At 47.3% G+C, this 24,810-nt stretch overlaps 1 protein-coding gene across 2 annotated transcripts in view; it reads left to right on the forward strand.

The window, feature by feature from the left end:
- EPHX2 (epoxide hydrolase 2) overlaps positions 1 to 24,810 on the forward strand; it is a 57,247-nt gene that overhangs the window by 18,110 nt on the left and 14,327 nt on the right. For both annotated transcript variants that reach the window (XM_003902583.3, XM_003902584.3), the window contains 8 exons: positions 1,378 to 1,500; positions 6,206 to 6,280; positions 10,230 to 10,325; positions 10,841 to 10,919; positions 12,560 to 12,594; positions 15,289 to 15,315; positions 16,804 to 16,889; positions 19,665 to 19,776. In XM_003902583.3, coding sequence (XP_003902632.1) covers positions 1,378 to 1,500; positions 6,206 to 6,280; positions 10,230 to 10,325; positions 10,841 to 10,919; positions 12,560 to 12,594; positions 15,289 to 15,315; positions 16,804 to 16,889; positions 19,665 to 19,776 — 633 coding nt within the window. The remainder of the gene's footprint in view (positions 1 to 1,377; positions 1,501 to 6,205; positions 6,281 to 10,229; positions 10,326 to 10,840; positions 10,920 to 12,559; positions 12,595 to 15,288; positions 15,316 to 16,803; positions 16,890 to 19,664; positions 19,777 to 24,810) is intronic.

Consider the following 24,810-nt stretch of genomic DNA (forward strand, 5'->3'; position numbering starts at 1 on the left):
AGACTAGTAGTCAGGTTCATCCCCACAAAGGGTGAGTGGGGATGGGCTCCGGTATAGCCACGGTCTGCCACCAGACACCCTGTGCCCTGAGCCTGTCTCCAGAGATCACCTATCCTAAAGCTCTCTTCTCTTTGGGTGTCCCTACTTTAATCTGCAAAAGGTGATTGGATGGAGATTAAGTTCTTTTCCCTCACATTTCCAACCCTCCACCTCCCCACAAGCTGATCAGAGCAAACCTTGGAGTCCTCGTCATGCTCCATCCTGGGACCTCCCCTTTCTCCTCCTGGACTTTGCTTCTGCTCTTCTCAGTGCCTGCAGTCAGCCTCAGAGCAGGGCTATGAATCTATGCCTGCACAGGAATATATCAGTCTTCCTATCGATGGCTTCCAGGTTGGATGAGCTGCTTAGAATTCTAGACTTCCCTTGTCCAAGATAGTAAATGCATGCATCCATGCTTTCTATGACTTCCAGGATTTTTCTCTCTTTTTATTGATTAACTAATTAATTTATTTTTTCCTAGAGACGGAGTCTCACTCTGTCACCTAGGCTGGAGTGCAGTGGTGCGGTCATAGCTCACTGCAGCCGCAAACTCCTGAGCTCAAGTGATCCTCCTGCCTCAGCCTCCCAAGTGGCTGTGACCACAGGTTCATGCCACCATGCATGGCTAATTTTTTACTTTTTGTTGTAACGAGGGGTCTCACTATATTGTCTATGCTAGTCTTGAACTCCTGGTTTCAACCAATCCTTCCAGTCTCCCAAAGTGCTGGGATTACAGGTGTGAGCCACCAAGCCTAGCACTTTCTTACTACATACAAATTTTTGATTCATTAAAAATCTATCTGGGGGTAAGATGTAAAGTAAGGATCCACTTTATTCCCCTGAACAGTTAACCAGTCATACCAAGGCCATTAAACAATCTTCCTTACCAATTGGACATGACACTTTTCTTAGAAACTAAATTCTTATGTGTATTTGAGTCTATTTCATAGATATGTCTGTTTCTTTTCTAGTGCCAAATTTCTGCCTTTTGTAACTTCATCAATTGTTGACTCTAAGCCCTCACTACAGTTCTTTTCCAGACACGTTTTTTGGTCTACTGATGCCTGTTCATTTTCCCAGATGAATTTTAATGTCACCTTGATAAGTGTGTATCCTCTCCTAATCCTCTTGCAATTTCAGAAGTGGCTGAAGCCAGTAGGTCTGTGTGGGGTCGTATGTACCTGTGTTTTCATGCGTATGTGATGTCATTAAATGCTTTCCATTTTTGCAGTAGATGGTTACAAAAGAAAAAGGGTTTTTAATCTCATCATAAAATAGCCCCTGTTTGCATTCTGGTGAGTTTCTTTCTGGGATTCTTCCATGCTGTTTTGGGCTTAGGTTGTCTTCTTGGATGACGTGGGGTCTAATCTGAAGCCAGCCCGTGACTTGGGAATGGTCACCATCCTGGTCCGGGACACTGACACAGCCCTGAGGGAACTGGAAAAAGTGACCGGAATCCAGGTAATTTGACTTCCGAGCGAGCCAAGCTTCCTGCAATTGTCTGTGGTTTCTGGACTCAGGAGAAAACCACGAGCAGAGAAACTGCTGTCCATGGAGTCCATGTATGACTCCCGGGTACCGCTAGTTGGAAGTCCGTCACTCGCCGTGCAGTCAGCATGATGTCCCTAAGGAGCATCTTGTCTCTTTCTCTGCAGTCAGTGAACAGGGAGACAAGAATTTATACTAGTGTTAGTGCCAGGGCCAGATAACTGGCAGCAAGAGTGGGATGTTCAAGGCCATCCTGACTTCACTTTTGAGAGTAAGTGTGGAGAACGTTTACCCTAAGCTTCAGGGCCCCTACCTGGCATGCCCGAGTGTGCTGCTGGCACTCAGGTGCAGCCCTTTAGTTCCACCCAGCTCAGAACGAAGCCTCTTAAGAAAAGCCTGTCCCTCCCTGAGGTGAATGGGACAGCCATCATGATGTCCCTGGGGTTGCCTGGGTATTAGCCTGCTCCTCCAGGTCTGAGGCACCTTTCTTTGTTTGGGTTGACCTAAAATCGCTGATCTCACCTAGTCCACAGCCTCCTGCAGAAGTACAGCACCCTCGTCCTGTGAGCACAGGGAGGAAGAGGCAGGAGAGAGCTGGCACTCAGCTGAGCCTGCCACACGTCCAAGGATGCACAGCCATTGCCTCAAAGGGAACTGAGTTAGTTTGCTCAGGCTGCCGTAACAAAGTACTACAGACTGTGTGGCTTCAACAATAGACACGTATTCGCTCACTGTTCTGGAGGCTGGAAGTCCAAGATCAAGGTGCCAGCAGGGTTGGTTTCTCCTGAGGCCTCTCTCCTTGGTTTGCAGATGACCGCCTTCTCCCTGTGTCCTCACTTTGTTTTTCCCTGTGTCTTTCTGCTTCCGAACTTCCTCTGTTTATGAGGATACCAGTCTGATTGCACTAGGGCCCACCCTAATGACCTCCTTTAACCTTAGTTACTTCTATAAAGGCCTCATCTCCAAATACAGTCGCATTCTAAAGTATTGGGGGCTAAGGCTGGGTGCAGTGGCTCACTCCTGTAATCACAGCACTTTGGGAGGCCGAGGTGGGTGGATCAGTTGATGTCCGGAGTTCGAGACCAACCTGGCCAACATGGCTACACCCCGTCTCTACTAAAAATATAAAAATTTAGCCAAGCATAGTGGTGGGCACCTGTAATCCCAGCTACTCTGGAGTCTGAGGCACAAGAATAGCTTGAACCCAGGAGGTGGAGGTTGCAATGATTCAAGATTGTGCCACTGCACTCCGACCTAGATAACAAGAGCGAGACTCTGTCTCCAAAAACAAACAAACAAAAAAGTATTGGGCACTAAGACTTTAACATGTGAATTTTGAGAGTGATACAGTTCAGCCCATGATAAGATTGATTTTTTTTGTCTTTAATGAATAAATTAAAATGTACACCCAATGACTCCATAACCTTAAAGTATCTTGCCCAAGCTTTGTTCATTTCTCCTTCTATAAACCTACAAGTCCCAGGCAACAGAGAAGAGAGCGCATCAGACTTGGGGTCAGGGAACCCATGTGCCCGTGTCACTTGCTAGGTCTGTCCCTTCAGCATACCTGAGCCACAGATACCTGTCTTGTGAAACTGGGAAAGTAAATCATATCTTACTTCTCTTTGTCTCAGGGTAGGAGGAAGAGGAAGATAGAAGGAAAAATGAACATCATCCCCCTTCTATTTTTTTCATTGTGGAAAAATACATATAATATAAAATTTACCACCTGTGTGTGTGTGTGTGTGTGTGTGTGTGTGTGGACAGTTCAGTGATGTTAAGAATATGCACATTGTTGTGCAGTCATCACCACCATTCACCTCCAGAACTTTTTCATCTTCCCCACATGAAACTCTGCACCATCAAACACGAACTCTCCATTCCCCCTGCCCCAGCCCCTGGCACCTGCCATCCTGCTTTTTTCCTCTGTGAATTGGATTCCTGTAGGGACCTAATGTAAGTAGAATCACAATATTTGTCTTTTTGTAACCAGCTTACTTCATTTAGCATAATGTCTCCAAGGTTGACCTATGTCCTGGCATGGGTCTGAATTTCCTTTTTAGGATAGAATACTAACTACTCCACTGTATTGATAGACCACATTGGGTTTATCCCCTCAGCTATTCAAGGATGCCTGACTTGCTTTTGCCTCTTGGCTATTGAGAATAGCGCTGCTATGAACGTGGGTGTGCATGTCTCTCTTTGAGGCCCTGTTTTCAATGCTTCTGGGTGTATACCTAGGATTGGAATTGCTGGATCATATGGAAATTCTATTTTTCTTTTATTTATTATTATCATTTCTTTTTTCAGATGGAGTCTTGCTCTGTTGGCCAGGCTGCAGTGTAGTGGCACAATATTGGCTCACTGCAACCTCCGCCTCCCGGGATCAAGTGATTTCTGGCTAATTTTTGTATTTTTAATAGACACAGGGTTTCCCCATATTGGTCAGACTGGTCTTGAACTCCTGACCTCACGTGATCTACCCGCCTCAGCCTCCCAAAGCATGAGGATTACAGGCGTGAGCCACTGTGCCTGGCCAAAATTCTATTTTTGAATTTTTGAGGAAATGCTGTGCTGTTTTTCACAGCAGCTATGCCCTTTTATATCCCCACAGAAAAATCACCCCTTTTTAAACAGGGGAGACTATGTCTCTCTCTCAGAGGAAGGCAGTGGGCATCAGTCATGAACAGGCTTTGTAAATTGCACAAACATACAAGAGGATCATTAAAGTAGGAATCCCCCACTTTTCCCACCCCCAAAAGCAGAGGCATCCCCTGGTGTGTGATCTGGGAAACTGAGGACACATGGCAGGAGGGGCCCTAAGGGGCACCAGCCCTGCTCACGGGCCTTGGCTCCCCCTGACTATGGACTCATGACCATCAGGGGACACCAGGATGCCCTCCCGCATCACGCTGAGTACCTCCCTGCCCCCAGGTCTTCTCCAGATGCCACAGAGGTGGGGAGACTCATCTCCTGTGTCCCCCTCTGCAGACACCCAGGCAGAGTCTCCTATGGTTATAGAGAAGGTAGGTTTCTTAGCTTATGTCCCCATTTTAGAGGTAACAAAACCGAGTCACTGAGGAGAATGAATTTTTTCTTGGGTTACACCTTTAGGACTAAAAGTGACCATTCCAGCAATAGGATTGACAGCGTGTCTGGCAGCAGAGTTCAGACGTAAGGTGATATTCACACACGTGTGCTCAGTAGCAGGCTCCTTGTTATTTCTGCCTCAGGGAAACTGATTCCAGTAAGGTACAAAAGCTACCATAAGGACTGCTTGTTCAGGAATTTCCTATTTACTGAGATGGGTTAGTCTAAGCCCTCAAGGACTCCTGAGAACAGGCCTGGGACCTGCTGGTGGAAGGCTATTAGGGGCTAGACTGTGTCCCCCAAAATTAATACAGTGAAGTCCTAACCGCGAATACCTTAGGATGTGACTGGGTCTGAAAAAAAGGCATTCAAGGAGGTAATGAAGTTAAAATGAGGTCACAAGGCTGAGCCCTAATCTCATCTGACTGGTCTCTTCAGAAAAAGCAGAGATTATGGACAGGAGCTGTGGCTCACTCCTGCATTCCCAGCACTTGAGGCCAGGAGTTCAAGGCCAGCCTGGGCGTCATAGTAAGATCCTGTCTTTAAAAAAAAAAAAATAGCTGGCCATAGTGGTGCACACCTATAGTTCCACATACTTAGGAGGCTGAGGTGGGAGGATCCCTTGAGCCAAGGAGGTCAAGGCTGCAGTCAGCTGTGATCACATCAGTGCATGCCAGCCTGGATGACAGAGCAGAGACCCTCAAAAAAGGGAGAAGAGGCAGAGATTAGGACACACACAGAGAGGTGCCAGGAGCATGAGGACACAAGGGAAAGTCCATGTGAAGACACAAGGAAAAGACGGCCGTTTGCCAGCCAAGGAGAGAGGCCTCAGGAGAAACCAGCCCCACCAGCACCTTGATCTTGGACTTCCAGCCTCCAGAACTGTGAGAAAATAAATATCTGTTCTTGAAACCACATACACTGGTATTTACTCATGGCAGCCGGAGCAAACTAATACAAAGGCCCAGAAAGTTTGATTTTGGCCAACTTGAAAGAGAGACCTTTCGACAGAGGGGAGCGGTCATGGAGTGACTGCTCTGTGAGCTTTGTATGGTGTCCCACATGAGCCTGGGCGACCATCTGAGGAGCTGCCACAGAAGCAAATAATATTAATTAAAGTCCAAACTCTCTGGCTTAGAGCAAGTGATTTTTGCTTCTTGCTTATATGAAGTTCAGTGGGCAGTTGCCAGGGGCTTTGCCTCACACAGTCATTTGGGGATCAGGGTGATGGAGGATGCACTGTCTTCTACATGTGGTTTTCGAGGTCACACTGGACACCTGGCCGGAAGATGGGGAGTTAGGAATGTAGAGAATTGTGTGGGGGTTTTAATGTGCCAGGCTGCACTCTTCCATCTGCGTCCATTGGCCAGAACTCAGTCCTGGGGCTCCACTTAACCTGAAGGCAGGAGGGATAATGGAGTCTGGCTGTGCTGGCAGGAGAGGGAGATGGGCTGGTCAGTCGCCAGCTGGGCTCAGGATGGAGCGGCAAAGGTGATCTCTGAGGCCTCCCCTGGCACCAGTACTCGGGAGAGCCTCTCACGGAAGGAGGCTGCGGCAGTGTCTCTCACTGTACCTTTCCTGCTTACAGCTTCTCAATACCCCGGCCCCTCTGCCGACCTGTTGCAATCCAAGTGACATGAGCCATGGGTACGTGACAATAAAGGTGAGTCAGTTTTGTCTTTCAGTCAGCTGAGTGCTGTCCCACCAGGTCACCTAAAACAACCAGCAGAGACGCCCAGGTGACTGAGCTGGGAAGATCACCGGAACCTAAGCCTGGGAGGTGGAGGTTGCAGTGAGCCATGATCACACCACTGTATTCCAGCCTGGGTGATGGAGTGAGACCCTGTCTCAAGAAAAAAAAAGAAAAAGTGACCAGCAGTGACATTTGTTAAATATCGAGGGTGATTGAACATCCGCTATTTATAAGGAAATGATATTTCCTGCAAATCTCATTCCTCAGATATCAATGAAAGACAGACCCTGCCTCAGATTCTGTAAAGCAGTGTGACTGATGTGGCCAAACCCCCGCAGAACAGCAGGCTAGGGGGCTTGGGCAGCCTGGGGGGCTAAAGCACACACACAGCTGGCCTGTGTTGGGGGAGAACATGTTTTCATTCAACAGGCATTTATCAAGCACTTCCTCTGTGTCAGGCACAGGCCAGATACAAGGGGTGCAGTGATGATCAAGACAGACCTGTCCTCAAGGAGCCCACATTGAGGGCAAAGAGAGAGAAAGGGTCATTAAAATGTTCTTTTTGTTTTAAAGGGTTATTGTAAGGCCAAGGCCACATACAGAGGGTCCTGGCTTATGATCTGGCTGGGAGATCTAACTTGGCTTTCTGACACAGAGCAGGGGTTTAGTATATCCTCATAGATTCACTTTGGGATTTTTCCTCATTTGTCATTGGCCTCATTTAAATGTGAAAGGACCTAAATCTGTGGGTCCAACTCATCAGCAAAAAAGGCCAGACAGCTACTGTGCAGCCAGGTAGACCCAGCTGGAATCTACATTTTGCCATTTAACTGAGATTGCAGCCTTGGACAAACGTCTTATCCCTCTGAGCATCAGTATCCACACCTTTATAATGAAATGACAATATCTCTCCATGCTGTTTCTGTGAAAATTAAATGAAATGTTATATGCAGACCACGGGGCATAGTATCCAACAGCCATGTGCTCCATAAACTGCAGCTGACAAACAGGAGAGCTGGAGGCTACGGCTGTGCTGGCCTTGGAGACCTTGGGGACCTTTGCTGTCCTGGAGGAGAACCTCAGAGAGAAATTCTGAGATGAATGGAGGATCTTCCGTGGCCCCAGGGATTTTACATTCACAGCCTCGGTGGTTTGGTTACAGCAAGGATGAGGTGTCTGCTCAGAATGGGATCTGTGCTCAGAATGGGTTCTGCAAGGGTGGAGGCAGCCACCATAAACGTAAAGTGGGCATCCAAGCACGAGTGGGTTTACATAGTAAGAAAAGGCTTTTCTGGGACTTAAAGCTACTGCTCAGCATCACTGACGTCCCTTCTATAATTCTGGGTTCTCCTGAAGGGGTGAATGTTTAATCAGGGCCTTCAGGTCTCATCTCTCTGGTGCTAAAAAGGAGTGAGGGGCTTTTCGCCCAGAGTTGGAGGCTGGGTTGTAACCGTGGACAGGGTTATTCTTGTAATTCCCTTAGGGTTTGCATATCCAGCCAGTTTCAAGAGATTATTTGACCTTGAAGGAGTGTGATCAGAATCGCTTTACCCCACCTTGTCTTTCCTTCACCCCATATTTAAGAGCAGGCAGTGAATTTCTGGGGAGTCCCAGCTGCGCCAGGCTCTCAGGGGGCTGGTGCATTGATAGCTACTGAATCCTAAACTGGGTTGATAATAGATCTTTTTGTGTTCTGGCTTTATGGACATTTTTCTTAACACAGAAAAGAAATGAGATGAGAAAGGACATGTGTTTGCTGGCCTCCTCAGCTGAGTCAGTATGAAGCTGTAGGCCTCAGTATCCACAGCTTCCTAATGAGATGATAAAGCTCAAGAGTGAGCTGTTTAGTTGGGATCTGTGCTAGAACACAGGCAAACTAGGATGGTTTGATCCCAGAATGTGAAACATTTCTCAGTGTAAGGTAGATCAAATTTAAAGTCAACTTTTGCCAAGTGCTGAAGGAAAGACTATGGAACAAACTCTGATAAACACTCTAGTTCGTGAGAGGGACTGCCAGATGCCCACCTAATGTTTTCTTGGGCAAAATAGCTTGTTGGGAATTATGAATGAAATGTCGTGTGGGGCCAGGTGTGGTGGCTCATACCTGTAATCCCAGCACTTTGGAAGGCCAGGGCAGGAGGATCACTTAATGCCAGGAGTTTGAGACCAGCCTGGGCAACATAGTGAGACCCCCCCATCTCTACAAAAAAATGTAAAAATTAGCTGGGGTGGTGGTGCGCATCTGTGGTCTCAGCTACTTGGGAGACTGAGGTGGGAGGATCGCTAGAGCCCAGGAGTTTGAGGCTGCAGTGAGCTATGATCATGCCCCTGCCCTCCAGCCTGGGCCACAAAGTGAGACCATGTCCCCGCACTATCCAAAAAAGAAACTTCAGTGTGGGGCACAGCTTGGAGTCATCTGAGATATAGCCAAGTGAAACTGTTCCCCGTGAATTTCTACAATGTGGCTCTGATTGTTTTCCTGCATTTCCTTTAGGATAGTGGAGATATGTAATTGGGGTAAGAACAGGGCACCTTGATTATTTGGTTCATTTGGCTGGACTCCACCGTAATAGTCAGGGCTGGTTAGTGGCTGTTACAAACACCCTGTCCTTTTCAGTGGCTTCACACCAAGTGTGTTTCTCGCCTACAGCACAGTGCAGTGTGGTGGGCTCTGTCCACGCAGCCATTCAAACCACCAGGCTCCTTCTCTCTGCTGCCTCCACCTTCCTCAAGGCCCATGTCATTCAGGCGAAGGGAGAGAGGCCACAGGAGGTTCCTGTGAGCCCTGGATGCAGCACCTTCTGGATCAAACCTCCTGGATGCAGGGTGTTTGTTACAGCCACTAACCAGCCTTGACTATTATGGTGGGATCCAGCCAAATGAACCAAATAATCAAAGTGCCCTGTTCTTACCCCAATTACATATCTCCACTATCCTAAAAGGAAATGCAGGAGAACAATCAGAGTCACATTTCCTCTGGGAGACACTGGCCAGAGCTCAGTTGTATGGCCACAGCGACTGTAGGAGGGGGAGGTGCTCTGCAAGATGCTACCATGTGCCTGAAAGAAGAGGGAACACAGACCTTTTCAAGCCCTCACAGTCTCTGCCACACCCATAGCCCCCAAAAAGACTGTGGGTGTGGGAAAGCTTGAACAGATTTCATATTTAAGAAGTAAACAGCTCTTAATGAAACACTCATGGTATTGAGATAGCCAGGTGGGAGGGGGTCCCCAGAGAAACTCCAAACAGCCTGCGCACTGGGGTAGAGCCTCAGGAAGTTCTTGCCCTTTGCAGCAGGGAGGAGCCTGGCCCCTCCTCTTCCTGTGTGGAAACTGGGATTCCAACAGTGAGGCGGGAAGTGCTCTGGCAGGGAACTCTGGCTTTGCAGAGTCCCTGTTCCCCCTTTTTCACCTTTTCACCCAATAAAACCCTGCTGTTTACTCACACTTCAAATTGTCTGCAAGCCTGTATTTTCATGACCATGGGACAAGGACCCCGTCTTTAGCTGAACTAAGGAAAAGTCTTGCAACGGTATTCTGCACATGAGCATGAATATTATGCTCTGCACAATATCAGCCCCCTGTTTAATATACTGAAAATGCATCACAACAGCACCAGAAATTCTGAGAGTATGGGGGCTTGTAGAGAGGAAAGAGAAGTGTGTTGTTTTGTTTTCCAACATCATAATCTTTGCAGAGTTCTTAGGTTGTGGTGAGAGCCACCTGTTTTTATTGAGTAGGTTGATCAGGGCCTCTTCTCAGCCATTTTCATCTAACACTGGGGTCCTTCACTGAGAAATCTGGGTCCTGTGTGATCCAGCAATGGACTGAAATAGCCCTGGCATTCTGTAGACGCTGTGGGGCCTGGGTCCACTGGGCCTGGTGCTTCGTCACTGCCCGCTCCTCTTTCCCTTCCACAGCCCGGGGTCCGTCTGCATTTTGTGGAGCTGGGCTCCGGCCCTGCTGTGTGCCTCTGCCATGGATTTCCCGAGAGCTGGTATTCTTGGAGGTACCAGGTGAGGAAAGCTGGGGGAAGGTGCAGCCGGTCAGGGTGAGGTGGAGGGAGTCTAGATGGTGTGGCCTGATGTGGACTGTCGTGAGGAAGCTGAAACCTTACAGTGGAGCATTGTCTCCAAAGTGTGACCAGGTCGGGGCAGGAGGGTGACTCCAGACCTCAGGGCTGTGCTAGGCCACGAGGCACCTTTGCAGATTAGAAAAGGGCAGACTTCTTTAAGACATTCCATGCCCCCTGCTGGCAACTCTCTGTAATGAGTATAGAAAGCTGCAAGAGCTTTGCCAGGAAAGATGCTCTCTTAGATGTGGCATTTCTCCGGTGCACAAGCCCCGCCACCACCCACAGTAGCCCTGTATAAATGGGCTCATTGCAGCCCCATGGCAAATATACTAGGTAGTGCCTTGTGGCTCTTTCGTTTGAGCCATTTACAGGAAGAAGGGGATGGAGGGAAGCAAAGAGGGAGTATCCGCCTAGAACTAATGGGACTGTGCTGGAGTGTGCCTGTTTGTTTTCTAGATCTCTGCTCTGGCCCAGGCAGGTTACCGGGTCATAGCTATGGACATGAAAGGCTATGGAGAGTCGTCTGCTCCTCCTGGTGGGTGCGCTGTCTTGCAGCTGTCTTGTGCTGGTCTTGCCTTCTACCTGCCTGAGCGCTCCACGCCTCAGTGCTTTCCCTGGTCCCAGATCAGAGTAACCTTCCCCTTAAGAGAGTCTGACTTCACCCCTTTCCTCTCCTACAGTGCCCTGTGTCTCTGCACTTTGGGCCTCAGATGCCCCTGCCCCCACACTCTGAATGAATACAGCAGCCCCAAAGACCCATGCTCCAAGGGATCTCCCACTGATCATGGAGGATGGCGGACATAGAATGTACCATCCATCTCCAGAACATTCTTCATCTTGCAAAACTGAAAGGCTATATTCAGTCCTCAGTTCTTCCTCTTCCCAGCCCCTGGCAACCCCTTTCTACTTTTTGTCTCTATGAATCTAACTCCTCTAAAGACCTCATATAAGTGGACTCATACAGTATTTCTGCTCTTGTGCCTGGCTTCTTTCACTTAGCGTAATGTCCTGAAGTTTCCTCCATGTTACAGATGGCACCACAATTTCCTTTCTTTTTGTTTTTTTTTTTTTTTTGAGACGGAGTCTCACTCTGTCACCCAGGCCGGAGTGCAATGGCGTGATCTTGGCTCACTGCAACCTCTGCCTCCCAGGTTCAAGTGATTCTCCTGCCTCAGCCTCCCAAGTAACTGGGATAACACATGTGTGCCACCACACCCAGCTAATTTTTGGATTTTTAGTAGAGACCTACTTTGCTGGGTACATTTATCTTTCAGTTCTTGTAACTTTTCATGAATTAGTTCTTTGATATTTTTTTCTCTTGGATTTTCTCTATTTTTGTTCTTTTTCTTTTTGCTTTCTGGAATTGCTATTGTTAAAATACTGTTATTGTTAAAATTGCTATTATTTAAAAATCATACTACCCATTGATTTGGGTACTCATATGACCCAAAGCAATCTACAGATGCAATGCAATCCCTGTCAAAATCTCAATGGCATTTTTTACAAAGATAGAGACAGCAATTCTACAGTTCTTATGGACCCACGAAAGACCGCAAATAGACAAAGCGACCTTTAGAAAGAATAAAAAAGCTGGAGGCATTTGAAGCACACTTCCTGATTTCAAACTATATTACAAGTCTATAGTATGATACAAACAGTGCGATACAAACATAAAGACAGACGTAGTTCAGTGGAACAGAATAGAAAGCCCAGCAGTCGATCCACATATATGTGGTCAACTGATCTTTGATAAGGGTACCAAGAATACACAGTGGAGAAAGGACACTCTCTTCAAACGAATGGTGGTGGGGAAACATGAAAAAGAATGAAATTGGACCTTTATCTTACACCACACACAAAAGTCAACTCAAAATGGATGAAAGGCTTAGATGTATGACCTGAAACTGTACAGCTTCTAGAAGAAAACACAGGGGGAAAGCTTGACATTGGTCTTGGCAGTGATTTCACGGAGGGATATGACATCAAAAGCACAGGCAACAAAAGCAAAAATAAACACTTGGGTCTACCTCGGTCTGAGGCTTTAATAAGTTTTTGTGGGTTTGTTGTTGTTGTTGTTGTTTGGTTTTTGGTTTTCTTTGCAAAACGGCCCTCTTGATGTGTTGATATATTTTAAGTAACGTGAATTAAATATGTTTCTTTTATTTTTAATTGCAGAAATAGAAGAATATTGCATGGAAGTGTTATGTAAGGTAAGAAGGATCTTGGGTAACATCTTCCCCATCCTGCTTTTTTTTTGTTGCTATAAACCGGAAGCTGGGGTATCCATTCAAATTTTAGGGAAGCACCATTTCACAGCCTCTGGGTAGAAATTCCTACTGAAAGTAGGACAGTATTTCCGATTGAGAGCCAACATGTATGCAGCATTGACTGTGTGCCAGATCTTCCTTCAAGCAATTGACAGAAGAGAAAACTGAGTCAGGGGAAGTTAAAGGTAGTTGCCTGAGGTCAACAGCCAGTAGAGCCATTTTGGAAGCCTGCAGTACTGCATTCGATTGCCTCACCATCTAGAGCATTGAAAAAAGTCACTTTATTCTGGTAAACACGTTGTTGGCCAGACCTAGGCCAGACGTCTGCAGACTGGTGACCAGTATGGAGTTCCTGCTCTAAGACGGGTGTAAGCACCATCCTGTAGAGGGGCCCCTCACTTCAGTACTGGCAGGGGAGGCCAAGGCCAAGGTGAGGAGAGACTGGGTCCCAAACCTCCATGCAGCTCAGGAGCAAAAGCAAAGGCTGGGGGAGCCCAGGGGAGGAAACAGTCCCCAGGTTGGCTGGGGAACTAGTAATGCTGCTGGTGACACGGGGATCACAAAAGCCTCCATCTCTGAGTCACAGCCCTGGGGGGGTGGCTCCTCCCCCTCATGTGTGTCCCCCAGCTTCATGTGCTGGCTTTGGCATCTCAGAAGCAATCATGAGTAAAAGTTCCATTTCCAGGCAGGGCTGCTTCTCCTTCCTCAGTTTCCCAGTCTTTGCATCTTGCACTCTGCTGCTCCTGATCCCAAGTGTCTCCCCCAAAGTCCTACCAAGGTCTCACCAGTGACCGCAGGAGCCCCTATCCTGCTGTTGTCCTCTAACCTGGACCTTGCTTATTTCCATCAAAATCCATTCTTGAGACAGGCACATTGGGTCACTTAGGAGAATTAGTCTCTTGAAGAAAGTCCTTTTACCAAAAACAAACAAGATGGTGCTCCCATCCTCCTGTTCCAACTTTGAAAAATCATGAGTACATCCACAGCTAGGTATTTACCCAAGAAAATCGATGATATATGTCCACAAAAAAAAACCCAGATACAAATGTTCACAGCAGCATTATTCCCAACAGCCAGAAATGGAGACAACCCACATGTCCATCAGCTGATGAATGGATAAATAAAATGTGGCCTATCCTTACAATGGGACACTCTTCAGTTGTACAGAGGAATGACGTGCTGGTGCAAGCTTCAGCAGGAATGAACTCTCAAAAGATGATGCTCAGCAAAAGAAGCCGGTTTCTGTGTCAGGACCGTGGGTGGTGGGGCAGGAATGTGTTGTCCCCGGGATGGAACGAGCCTCTCACTGCTCCCCTGCAGCAGCACGGGGGCAAGCTCTACAGGGCAGCTGTCTTCCATCCCCCTCCAGGGAAGAGCCCAGGCTTGCTGTCTTACAGTGGTGATGGGATAGTTAGGGATATGTATTGGTGTACACTGAATAATTCACTGTGCATGTTTGGAGTCAGCTTGGTTCCTGAGAGGATGCTAGGAAGGAAGGGAAGGGTGATGTCATGAAGGCTGCTGAATGATGGATGGCTGCACTACTCAGCCTGGCTGCTGTAACAAAGTGTCACAGACCAGGCAGCTTCAAAAATAGATGTTTGTTTTCTCACAGTTTTGGAGGCTGGAAGTCCAAAATCAAGGTGTCAGCAGGGTTGGTTCTCCTGAGGCCTCTCCTGGACTTGTAGATGCTGCCTTCTTCCTGTGTCCTCATATGCTCGTCCCTTCGTGGGTGTCTGTGTCCTAATCTCCTCCTCTTCTCTTTTCATTTCTTTCTTTTCTTTTTTTTTTAAAAAATATGAGACAGGGTCTCCCTGTATTTCCCAGGCTGGTCTCCAACTTCTGGGCTCAAGGGATCCTCCTGCCTCGGCCTTCCAAAGTGCTAGGATTATAGGTGTGAGCCACTGTGCCCAGCCTAATCTCTTCCTCTTCTTTTTTTTTTTTTTGAGACAGAGTCTTGATCTATCACCCAGGTTAGAGTATGGTGGCACGATCTTGGCTCACTGCAACCTCCTCCTCCTGGGTTCAAGCGATTCTTCTGCCTCAGCCTCCTGAGGAGCTGGGATTACAGGCGCCTGCCACCGTGCCTGGCTAATTTTTGGGGTTTTGTTTGTTTGTTTGTTTGTTTTTTGAGATGGAGTATCACTCTGTCGCCAGGCTGGTGTGATCTCGGCTCACTGCAACCTCCGCCTCCCAGGTTCAAGTGATTCTCCTGCCTCAGCGTCCCGAGTATCTGGGACTATAGGCATGCACCACCACGCCCAGCTAATTTTTGTATTTTTAGTAGAGGTGAGGTTTCACCATGTTGGCCAGGATGGTCTTGATCTCTTGACCTTGTGATCCGCCCACCTCGGCCTCCCGAAGTGCTGGGATTACAGCCTTGAGCCACTGTGCCCGGCCTAATCTCCTCTTCTTATAAGGACTCCAGACACGTTGGATTAGGGCCCACCCATATAATCTCATTTTACCTTAATCACCCCTTTAAAGGCTGTATCTTCAAAAACAATCCCATTCTGAGGCCCTGGGGCTTAGGACTTCAACACAGCAGTTTTGGGGAGGACACAGTTCAGCCCATCATAAAGGCTGAGGCAGGCAGGTATGGTTGCTGATTTTGCCTATGTGTGTCTTCTTTCTTAGGAGATGGTAACCTTCCTGGATAAATTGGTAAGTCATTATTTTGAACTGATATCTTTGGAGAATTCCTTTGGGACCTGGGTATTTAAAGAAAAGGCGTCAGCCTCGAGCAGAGGTGCACGGGCAGGGAGGGCACATTTGGGGGCAGTCGAGGGCAGAGTGGACATGGGCAGAGAAAATCACAGAAACAGATGGCAAAGTGCAAGGAGGAGATTAGCTTGTTTCTTTGTCCTTTAATGAAGGGCAGGTTCCAGGGAATGGGACCAGGGAGGACAGCCTTGAGTATCAGGTAGAGAAGTTTGGAAAATACCCCGAAGGCTAATATTTCCCATCTCTTTAAACTTTCATCCCTTCTGAAACTCCTAGAACCTACTGCTTGCATTTGACATTGTCGGGAATGTCAAACTCAGTGATACCAAATGAAAGCAAATCAGCAGTAGTGAGCTGAGAATGTGCTTTTGCAGAGTACACTTCCCACTCCCAAGACTGCATGGTATAACAGCCTCCCCTTCCCCAAGTGAGGTCAGCGGGGCAGAATGGACGGAGGGGTCAGGCTCAGCCAGGACAGCAGCAGTGGAGGACAGGGAAGGACTGTGGAGCTGTGGGACTTAGGGCCTCTTAATTGGATGTGGGAGTCAGAGAGGATCTAGGACGCTGACCTCTGGTTCACCAGCGGGGCGCTGTGCCTGACACGGCAGGGAAGAGACTGTGAGGATATCATGGTCCCTGCCCTCTGCGGATTCTCAGTTTCCTGGGATTAGGTTTGGAACTCTTGTGTGTGATGGGGACAGGGAACAGGGCATGGCCCAGAGTGGCCATCCAGTCCTGACTCTGTACAGTCTTCTGTCTAGAAGGGTGCCCCTTATTGTTAAGAGAGTGACTCTGTGGTTGCTGCCGGCGGAGTCAGTGTGGAGGGAGGTGTGGATAGGCTCTGCTAGCTAGGTTTTGCTCTGTGACGAAAGCACCTGACACATTTCTGAGAATGTGTCTCCCTTGTTAAGCGACACGTGGCTATAGCTGCTCCATGAAGAGGCGTTGACGTTGTCATTGTCAGTACCTGCAGCAGAAAAAGAGAGATTAAAGATGCTTTGGGACTTTTAATGGTTGTTTAAGGGAGGAGAGCTTCCAAAAAAAGTAGGGTTTTGGGGGGTAGAAGCATAATCATTTGATAAAAGATGTACTTGGAACATGAAGAGGTAAGTTACAGTTCTTTTAAGATAGAAGAGAGGAAAAAGGAGAAAAGAACGAAGGAAAATTTGATTTGAGAGAAGGTAGAGAGGGAGAAGGAACCCATGGCCTGTGGCCTCGGTCTCCTAAGCAGATGTAAAAGGCTGGCTATTTGTGTTGAGGGTCTGTGGCTGGTGGAGGGAGGAGAGGTTTGAAGGGTGGGCATTTGGAGAGCTGCTGTGGGTCGGGGGAGGAGGCCCTGGTGTCAAGGGGCTGGCTGAGGGCTGAACCTCTTAGCACCCCATTCCAGAAACCTCCTCACATTCGCCTCCCTTCTTTTTCCTTCTCTAGGGCCTCTCTCAAGCAGTGTTCATTGGCCATGACTGGGGAGGTGTGCTGGTGTGGTACATGGCTCTCTTCTACCCCGAGAGAGTGAGGTAATTGGGCCTCGGGCAATAAGGATTTGGGGGAGGCTGGACTTGGGCTCCTGTGAGAATTGTTCCTCAGATCTTTAACCCCAGAAAACTTCTCAAAAACAAGTAGGTAATCTGGGAAGGTGATGTCTTCACTCTTTAGTATCTGGTGACACATTGAAAAGAGGGCCTAGCCGGGCGTGGTGGCTCATGCCTGTAATCCCAGCACTTTGGGAAGCTGAGGTGGGTGGATCATCTGAGGTCAGGAGTTCGAGACCAACCTGGTCAACATGGTGAAACCCCATCTCTACTAAAAATACAAAAAGTAGCCGGGCATGGTGGTGGGTGCCTGTAATCCCAGCTACTCTGGAGGCTGAGACAGGAGAATCGCTTGAACCCGGGAGGTGGAGGTTGCAGTGAGCCGAGATCGTGCCATTGCACTCCAGCCTGGGCAACAAGAGTGAAACTCCGTTTCAAAAAAAAAAAAGGCCTAATGAGCTAATGTGTTAGGAAGCAGCACCTGTTCCACTTACAGTCCATGGGACAGATAATTCAGGGCCCGAGTGGCCAGTGGGAATGCAGGAGGATAATGGCTGAGCTTGAGGAGTACAACAGGTGTGTCTTCAGTCCTGGACTGAGAATCAGAAAGTGTGGCCCTCAATCTGCCCTGATCGGCTGTGTGACACATCACTGCACTTCTTAGGCTTGGGCTTTCTCAACCACAAAGTGGTAATGGTAACTCCTGCCTGACTCCACAACCAGAAAATGCTGTGCAAATGTCCAGTGAGCCCAGCATGTCATGGTCCCCACCATTTCATTCATAATCATTCTTAGACCAGCATTTCATGGCTTGAGTGAGAGCTATCAGATGGCAGGTTTTGGGCCCAGAGACTCTGTAGTCTCTGGTCGTTTGAGCTGGTGAGCTGCAGTTAAACCTGACTTCCCATTTTAGCCTCTGATCTTAGCAAGTTAAAGAAACATCATTCTCATTTCCCATCTGAATTTCCCTAACTAACCCAGTTATTTTGTATTTGGCTAAGTTTCTGAGATTGGAACTACCAGGAAACTTTGTTCTGCTTCTCTCCTGGCTCAAATGATAGGATTATATCAAAGAATAAAAAGAATCAAATGTTTCCTAAAATATTGTTAAAGTTTTCATGCTATTGTTGTGTTCATCTCTCCAGCTTTTTAAAAAATTTCTTGTGGGTACATAGCATATTCTAGCTTCTCCCTCTCTCTTTCTTTGTCCCCTCTCTCATTCAAAGTGGAAATAAGAGCTTGGTTCTTAAGAATTGGGTTCACTAAAAAGTTACCCTACAAACTGCACGACATACTGGTTAAAGCGAACAAAAGGAAAGATAGCAATGAGCTGTGTTTGCCCCTCAAATTCACCACCTTTTCTATTCCTTTTTTTTTTTTTTTTTTTTTTGAGACAGAGCCTCACTCTGTTGCCCAGGCTGGAGTGTAGCTGCAAGCTCTGCCTCCTGGGTTCAAGTGATTCTCCTACCTCAGTCTCCCGAGTAGCTGGGACCACAGGCGTGCACCAACATGCCTGGCTAAATTTTGTATTTTTAGTAGAGACGAGGCTTCACCACGTTGGCCAGGCTGGTCTAGAACTCCTGGCCTCAAGCGATCCACCCAAAGTGCTGGGATTACAGGCATGAGACAACTCTGCCCGTCCATGTTTTCTATTCCTTTTGTTAGCATCCTATTCCATCTTCGGGTGATAAGTCAGTGGTCTGCTGGCTAGATTCCTGGCTTCTGGCCTCTCTGTGTGCATCCATATGGTCTATCAGTGCTTGATTAATCTTCCTGACTGCTCCCTCTGTGTCCACGTGGTCTCTAAGGGCTGGATTAATCATCCTGACTGCAACTCGAATCCACCCTCCCTTCTTCTGAGAAGCCCTCATGGTTTTCTTGGTTCTTACAGCATCAAATTCAGACTCAGGGCCCTTCATGTCTAGGCTCCCTACTGCCTTTCTGTTGTTATTTTCCAACATATCCCATTCCATGCTTGGCTTCTAACCATTCTGACTCTGTGCTCCATTGAACACAGCTGCAAGCTTTGCCCCCTTCTAGAATTTGCTTAGGCTACCTCATGTTGTTCTCCTCCCAGGCCTTGTTCCCCTCCCCAACTCTCCCCATTCTGAAAAGCCAAGTTCAAATGCTCCCTTTTCCACAGGGTCCTCCATGGCGCCCAGTTCAGGAATTTCTTATCTCCTTCCAACTCCCATGCTATTTTGTGCTGTTCTATGGCTCATGTCACAGTCATCTCATAAGGTCATTGTGTGTTTTTCTGTTTCTCCTTATTAAATTATAATGAGTTCCTTGAGGATAGAAACGACATTTTTATTCATTTTACATTTTCTGTCCTCTAGTATATACCATAGAATTATGCTCAATCCAGAGGAGACACAATGAGTGAATAAAGGGAGGAAGAAAATGAATGCATATTTTAAAACTAGAGAGAGATTCATGTCTCCATATTCTATTCAGGGTTGCTATAGTATGTGTAGTGTGTGTGTGTGTGTGTGTGTGTGTGTGTGCATGTTCCTATGTATCTAAGGTAAGTTGGTGAGAAATACTGCAGTTTAGTGGGGAAATAAAAGCACTGAACTAGGAATCGAAAATTCTGAGTTCTGATGTTCTGATCCCATTCTCCTGTTCACTGCTAGTGTATGACCTTGTGCATAGAATGTTCCCACTCTGAGCTCCAGTTTTGAACTTCAAAGTCCTTTCTGGCTTTTGTAAGACTGTCTTCTTACAGGGGCTATATCTTGCTGCCTCTTATTTCTGTAGGGCGGTGGCCAGTTTGAATACTCCCTTCATACCGGCAAATCCCAACGTGCCCCCTTTGGAGAGTATCAAAGCCAACCCGGTATTCGATTACCAGCTCTACTTCCAAGAACCAGTAAGTGTGGCACCAAGGGCAACAACGGGAGCATTCGTGTTTGCCTTTCCCCTGCCTATCTCCTTCTCGTTTGCTTTATCTCTGTCCCCTTTAATTTTATGTGGCATTAGTCAGAAACAATTTTACAAATGGGCTCAGGTGAAACTGGCTGCCGTGCCCAGCTGGTCCTTCCCAGGCAATGGCACATTTCTGTGTGTGTTCGGGTGGTGAAGGGCCGGGGGATGTTGTGCCCTGGGGGATGACTTCTCCAGTGTCTCTGCAATTGCAGAGTTTGGGGGCTCAGTGCTCAGGTAGAGCCACCCCTCCTGGTTCTCTGGCTGAAAGGCTAGTGATGATGGCACCAGGGTCAAAGAGTCCTGCAGCAGGCCCCACGTGTGCTCTGAAGAATCTGAGAAGTTTCTCGGTATTAATATACATGCCATGAAGATGCCTTTCAGAGATGCCCCTGGACGTGGCTGATATGTGTATTGGGGCATCCCTGCCACCGTTAACTGGAATTCACTGAGAGCAGCATCAGGAGTCAACGTCACCTGGCCTGGTGCCCCCGCTGCAGCTGCGCCTTCTGTGGGCATCCACTTGCGGGAATTATCCAGAGAGAATAAAAGATGTTTCCCGCACACTCCAGAGAGAGAGGAATGGAAGTAATCAATTAATCAGGAATGTGAGAGACACTCTCACATTCCTCTCCCAGCCTCCACCTCTTATCCTCTTAGGAGGGACCATTTCCCGCAAGACCACAACCATCCCAGTTGTGATTCAATGAGTAACTCTTCTCCAACAATTATTTTCATTAATGAGACAGCATCTGTGTGAAAGGAGCTTTGCGATTCAGGCAATAACTGGACTCATTCACCAAAAGCTCCCAGCAGCATTTTGAAGAGACCTCAGCACGTCGCATCCCACATGGCCGCATCCTGCGGGGAGGCCTGGGCCCTGATGTGCCACAGCCTGGGGTGTGGGAATCCACGAGCTTCCTTTGGCCTGAATGAAAGCACCATGTGCTTTTTGTGTGTGTATTTTTTATTTTTATTTTATTTTATATTTTATTTTATTTGAGACGGAGTCTCCCTCTGTTGCCCAGGCTGAAGTACAGTGGCGCAATCTCGGTTCACTGCAACCTCCACCTCCTAGGTTCAAGCGATTCTCCTGCCTCAGCCTCCCGAGTAGCTGGGACTAAGGTGCATGCCACCACGCCTGACTAGTTTTTTGTTTTTGGTTGTTGTTTATTTATTTATTTGTTTGTTTGTTTGTTTGTTTATTTATTTATTTCTGTATTTTCAGTAGAGACAGGGTTTCACCATATTGGCCAGACTGGTCTCGAACTCCTGACCTTGTGATCTGCCCGCCTCAGCCTCCCAAAGTGCTGGGATTACAGGCGTAAATATATAGAGATAGGGTTTCACCATGTTAACCAGGCTGGTTTCAAATGCCTGGGTTCAGGTGATCCACATGCCTTGGCCTCCCAAAGTGGTGGGATTACAGGTGTGAGCTACTGCACATGGCCTAAAATACTTTTAATTGTGGTAAAATACATGTAATGTAAAACTGACCATGTTACCTATTTGTAAGTGTGCAGTTCTGTGGCATTAAGCACATGTACATTGTTGTGCAGCCATCACCACATCCACCTCCAGAACTTTTTCATGTTCCCAACTGAAGCTCTGTACCCATTAAACACTAACTCCTCATCTCCCCTTCTCCCAGCCCTGGCAGCCACCATTCTACTTTCTGTCTGTATGATTTTGACTCCTCTAGGAACCTCGTATAAGTGGAAGCATGCAGTATTTGTCCTTTTGTGACTAGTTTCTTTCGCTTAGCATCATGCCTTCAAGGTTCACCCATGTTGTAGCAGGGGCCAGAACTGCCTTCCTTTTTAAGGCTGAATACTATTCCATGGTGTGTAGAGACCACCGTCTCTTAATCCAGTCATCTGTCAGTAGGTTACAGCTACAGCTAGTTTTGAGCTCTCATATGCCACATGGTTCTCATCTTCACAGAAACACAAAGAATCCTCTCCTATCTTCTCAGCCAAGCAAACAGAGGCTCAGAGGGCTTAACTCCAACTGGCCCAAGACCAGGTGCATGACTGGGTCAGGATATCAACTTAGGCTTGTTTGACTCCCAAGCCCATGCCTCCAACTAAGCCGTGCTGGAGGGGAGCTTGGGCTTTGTTCTGTGTGCTCTGGGGAGTCAAGCAGAGAGAGAAGGGACAAATCGGGATAAGTTCAAAATCCTGATGGCAAAAGTGACCTTAGGAGAAAGACGCTTAGTAATTACAGCCCTCGTCAAGGCACAGTTTTTTGTTTCAAAGGTTGTTAACAGTTATTGTGGAAAAATCAGTACCTCTATTCTGTTGTAGCAGCTGGGTTTAAAATCTGCAGTGAGAGTTTCGGGGACGGTTTTGTTCTTAAGAACAAAGCGCCTTGGCAGGGAAATGTTAGATATTCAAGTTAGTGATCGGGCCACAGAAAGACACCCAGCAACCAGGTTGGGCTGCATCCAGCCACTGGAACCACTCAACAGGCACAGAACTGGGACTGGAGGAGAAATCACTCAGGGGTTCCTGCCAGCCTGCCTGGTACCTACTTCCTAAGGAACGAGTAGGCAAAGGTACTTCCCATCTCTGACCCTCAGTTTCCTCATCTGCAAAAGGCTGGTTTTGGGTGGTTTTCAAACAGGTAATAGCTTCAAACTTAAGCCGACTCCAGGTCAAACTTAAGCTGACTCCAGCAAATAAAGCCGATAACGTGGAGAAGAGCTCTTGGATGCATAGTGGGTGCTGGGAGTTACTCCTTCCTGCCACCTCCTAATCCACTCCCTCCCTGGCCAGAAGGAGGCATTTCTGACATCTCCTCCTTCTCCCTAGGAGCACTGAGGCTGCTCCAGACCCAGGCAACCTAAGGAAGACTCCTTCTGTGCCGTGGGTACACCCGTCTCCCCCACTTATTTTTTTATTATTATTTTTTGAGACAGAGTCTCACTGTATCGCCCAGGCTGGAATGCAGTGGCACGATCTCGGCTCACTGCAACCTCCAACTCCCGGGTTCAAGCGATTCTCCTGCCTCAGCCTCCCGAGTAGCTGGGACTACAGGCACCCACCACCGTGCCTGGCTAATTTTTGCATTTTTAATAGAGACAGGGTTTCACCATGTTGGCCAGGCTGGTCTTGAACTCCTGACCTCAGGTGATCCACCCTCCTCAGCTTCCCAAAGTGCTGGGTGAGCCACTGCATCCAGCCCTGTCTTCCCCACTTCTGGCTCATCTCTGCTGAGCACTGCAGGGTGAGGCTTAGGTTAACTCCCAAGTTTAGAGTCAGCTCCAATATAGCTCTTTGAACCCTTAGCCAATGTGCTGAGTCTTGGCCTGGGAATCTGCCAAGTCTGCTGGAAACAAAGAAGGCGTGTTTTTCTTTCCTTCTCAGAGAAGAGGTGACAGCTTTCCATGCGTATAGTGAGAAAGCATGAAGACCAGGCAGCTCTGACAGCCAAGGCCAGTGGAATCGGCTGGGTCATTTCAGCTGAGCTGTTCCATGTTTTAATTCTAAGGATTCCCAAAGTCCTCACTTGGCCTGGGGGATACTTACACCCCCTCAGCCCCCCATACCAGAATGTGCCTAGGATATCCTATGAACCCTGTTCTCTCCCTCCTTAAACTACACGTGTGTATTTGTATTTCTTTGAGGAAGACTGGGTGGCAGGCACCTATGTATGTGTCTGGAACCATATAGCAAGCTAGAGGCAGATTTCAGGCAAAAGAAATGCCCTTTTGGGCTGGGCGTGGTGACTCATATCTGTAATCTCAGCAGGGAGACGGATCACCTGAGGTCAGGAGTTCAAGACCAGCCTGGCCGACACGGTGAAACCCCGTCTCTACTAAAAGTACAAAAGTTAGCTGGGCGTGGTGGTGCATGTCTGTAATCCCAGTTGCTCGGGAGGCTGAGGCAGGAGAATCTCTTGAACCTGGGAGACGGAGGTTGCAGTGAGCTGAGATCGCGCTACTGCACTCCAACATGAGCAAAAAAAAAAAAAAGGAAAAAAAATAAAACAGCCCTTTCGTTTAAGTATTTAACCAGATGAGAAACTAAGGATCAGAGAGAAAATGTGGGAAAAGAAAAATTACAGACAGAAAGTTTTACATGGCTGAAAACCATCCACAAATGATTTTGTTTCCCCTCAAACCTGGAGTCTCTCTCTCTCTCTCTCTTTTTTTTTTTTTTCTGCTGTGTTGCCCAGGCTGGTCTCCAAGTCCTGGTGTCAAGTGATCCTCCCACCTCAGCCTCCCAAACTGCTGAGATTACAGGTGTGAGAGCCGCCATGCCAGCCTAAATGTTGAGTCTTTCTTAATCTCTAGAACACAGTAGCTCCTTCAGGCCATGGGGACAGCTGGTGATTAGTTAGAGTTTATTTTTTAGGTTTTGTTTTTGTTTTGAAATTATGAAGTAATTTATGCTTGCTATTAAAAAAAAAGTCCTGAGTTGTGTAAAGGAAAAAGCTGAATCCCCCTTTGCCCACCGACAACCTACTAGTAGCTACTACTAATAATCTGGTATTTCCCAGACATTTTTTGAAATATTTTAAAACTATTTTTGAATATTTTTAAGCAAATATATGTGTGTATGAGTGCACACATACATGATTTTTCATATAAATGGAATCATGCTGCTTTTTCATTTAATACATATTGCACAGATTTTTTTCGTCAGCACATATAGATTTATCTCATTCTTTTTAATGACCGCATGGGGTTTTGTAACAGGTAGACTATGGATTATGTAATCCTCTGTTAAGGGATATTATTGTGATTGTTTTTTTACAGCCAAATAATATAGTTTAAAAGAAAGTGCCACTGTTTGCTACCTTACACACCAAGCTTTAATTATTGTTATTTTAACTTTTTTTGTTGTTGTTTTTTTTTGAGATGGAGTTTCGCTCTTGTTGCCCAGGCTGGAGGGCAATGGCGTGATCTCAGAGCTCACCACAACCTCCACCTCCCGGGTTCAAGTGATTCTCCTGTCTCAGCCTCCCAAGTAGCTGG

Source organism: Papio anubis, chromosome 8 (genome assembly GCF_008728515.1).
Source record: "Papio anubis isolate 15944 chromosome 8, Panubis1.0, whole genome shotgun sequence".
Classification (NCBI taxonomy): Eukaryota; Metazoa; Chordata; class Mammalia; order Primates; family Cercopithecidae; genus Papio; species Papio anubis.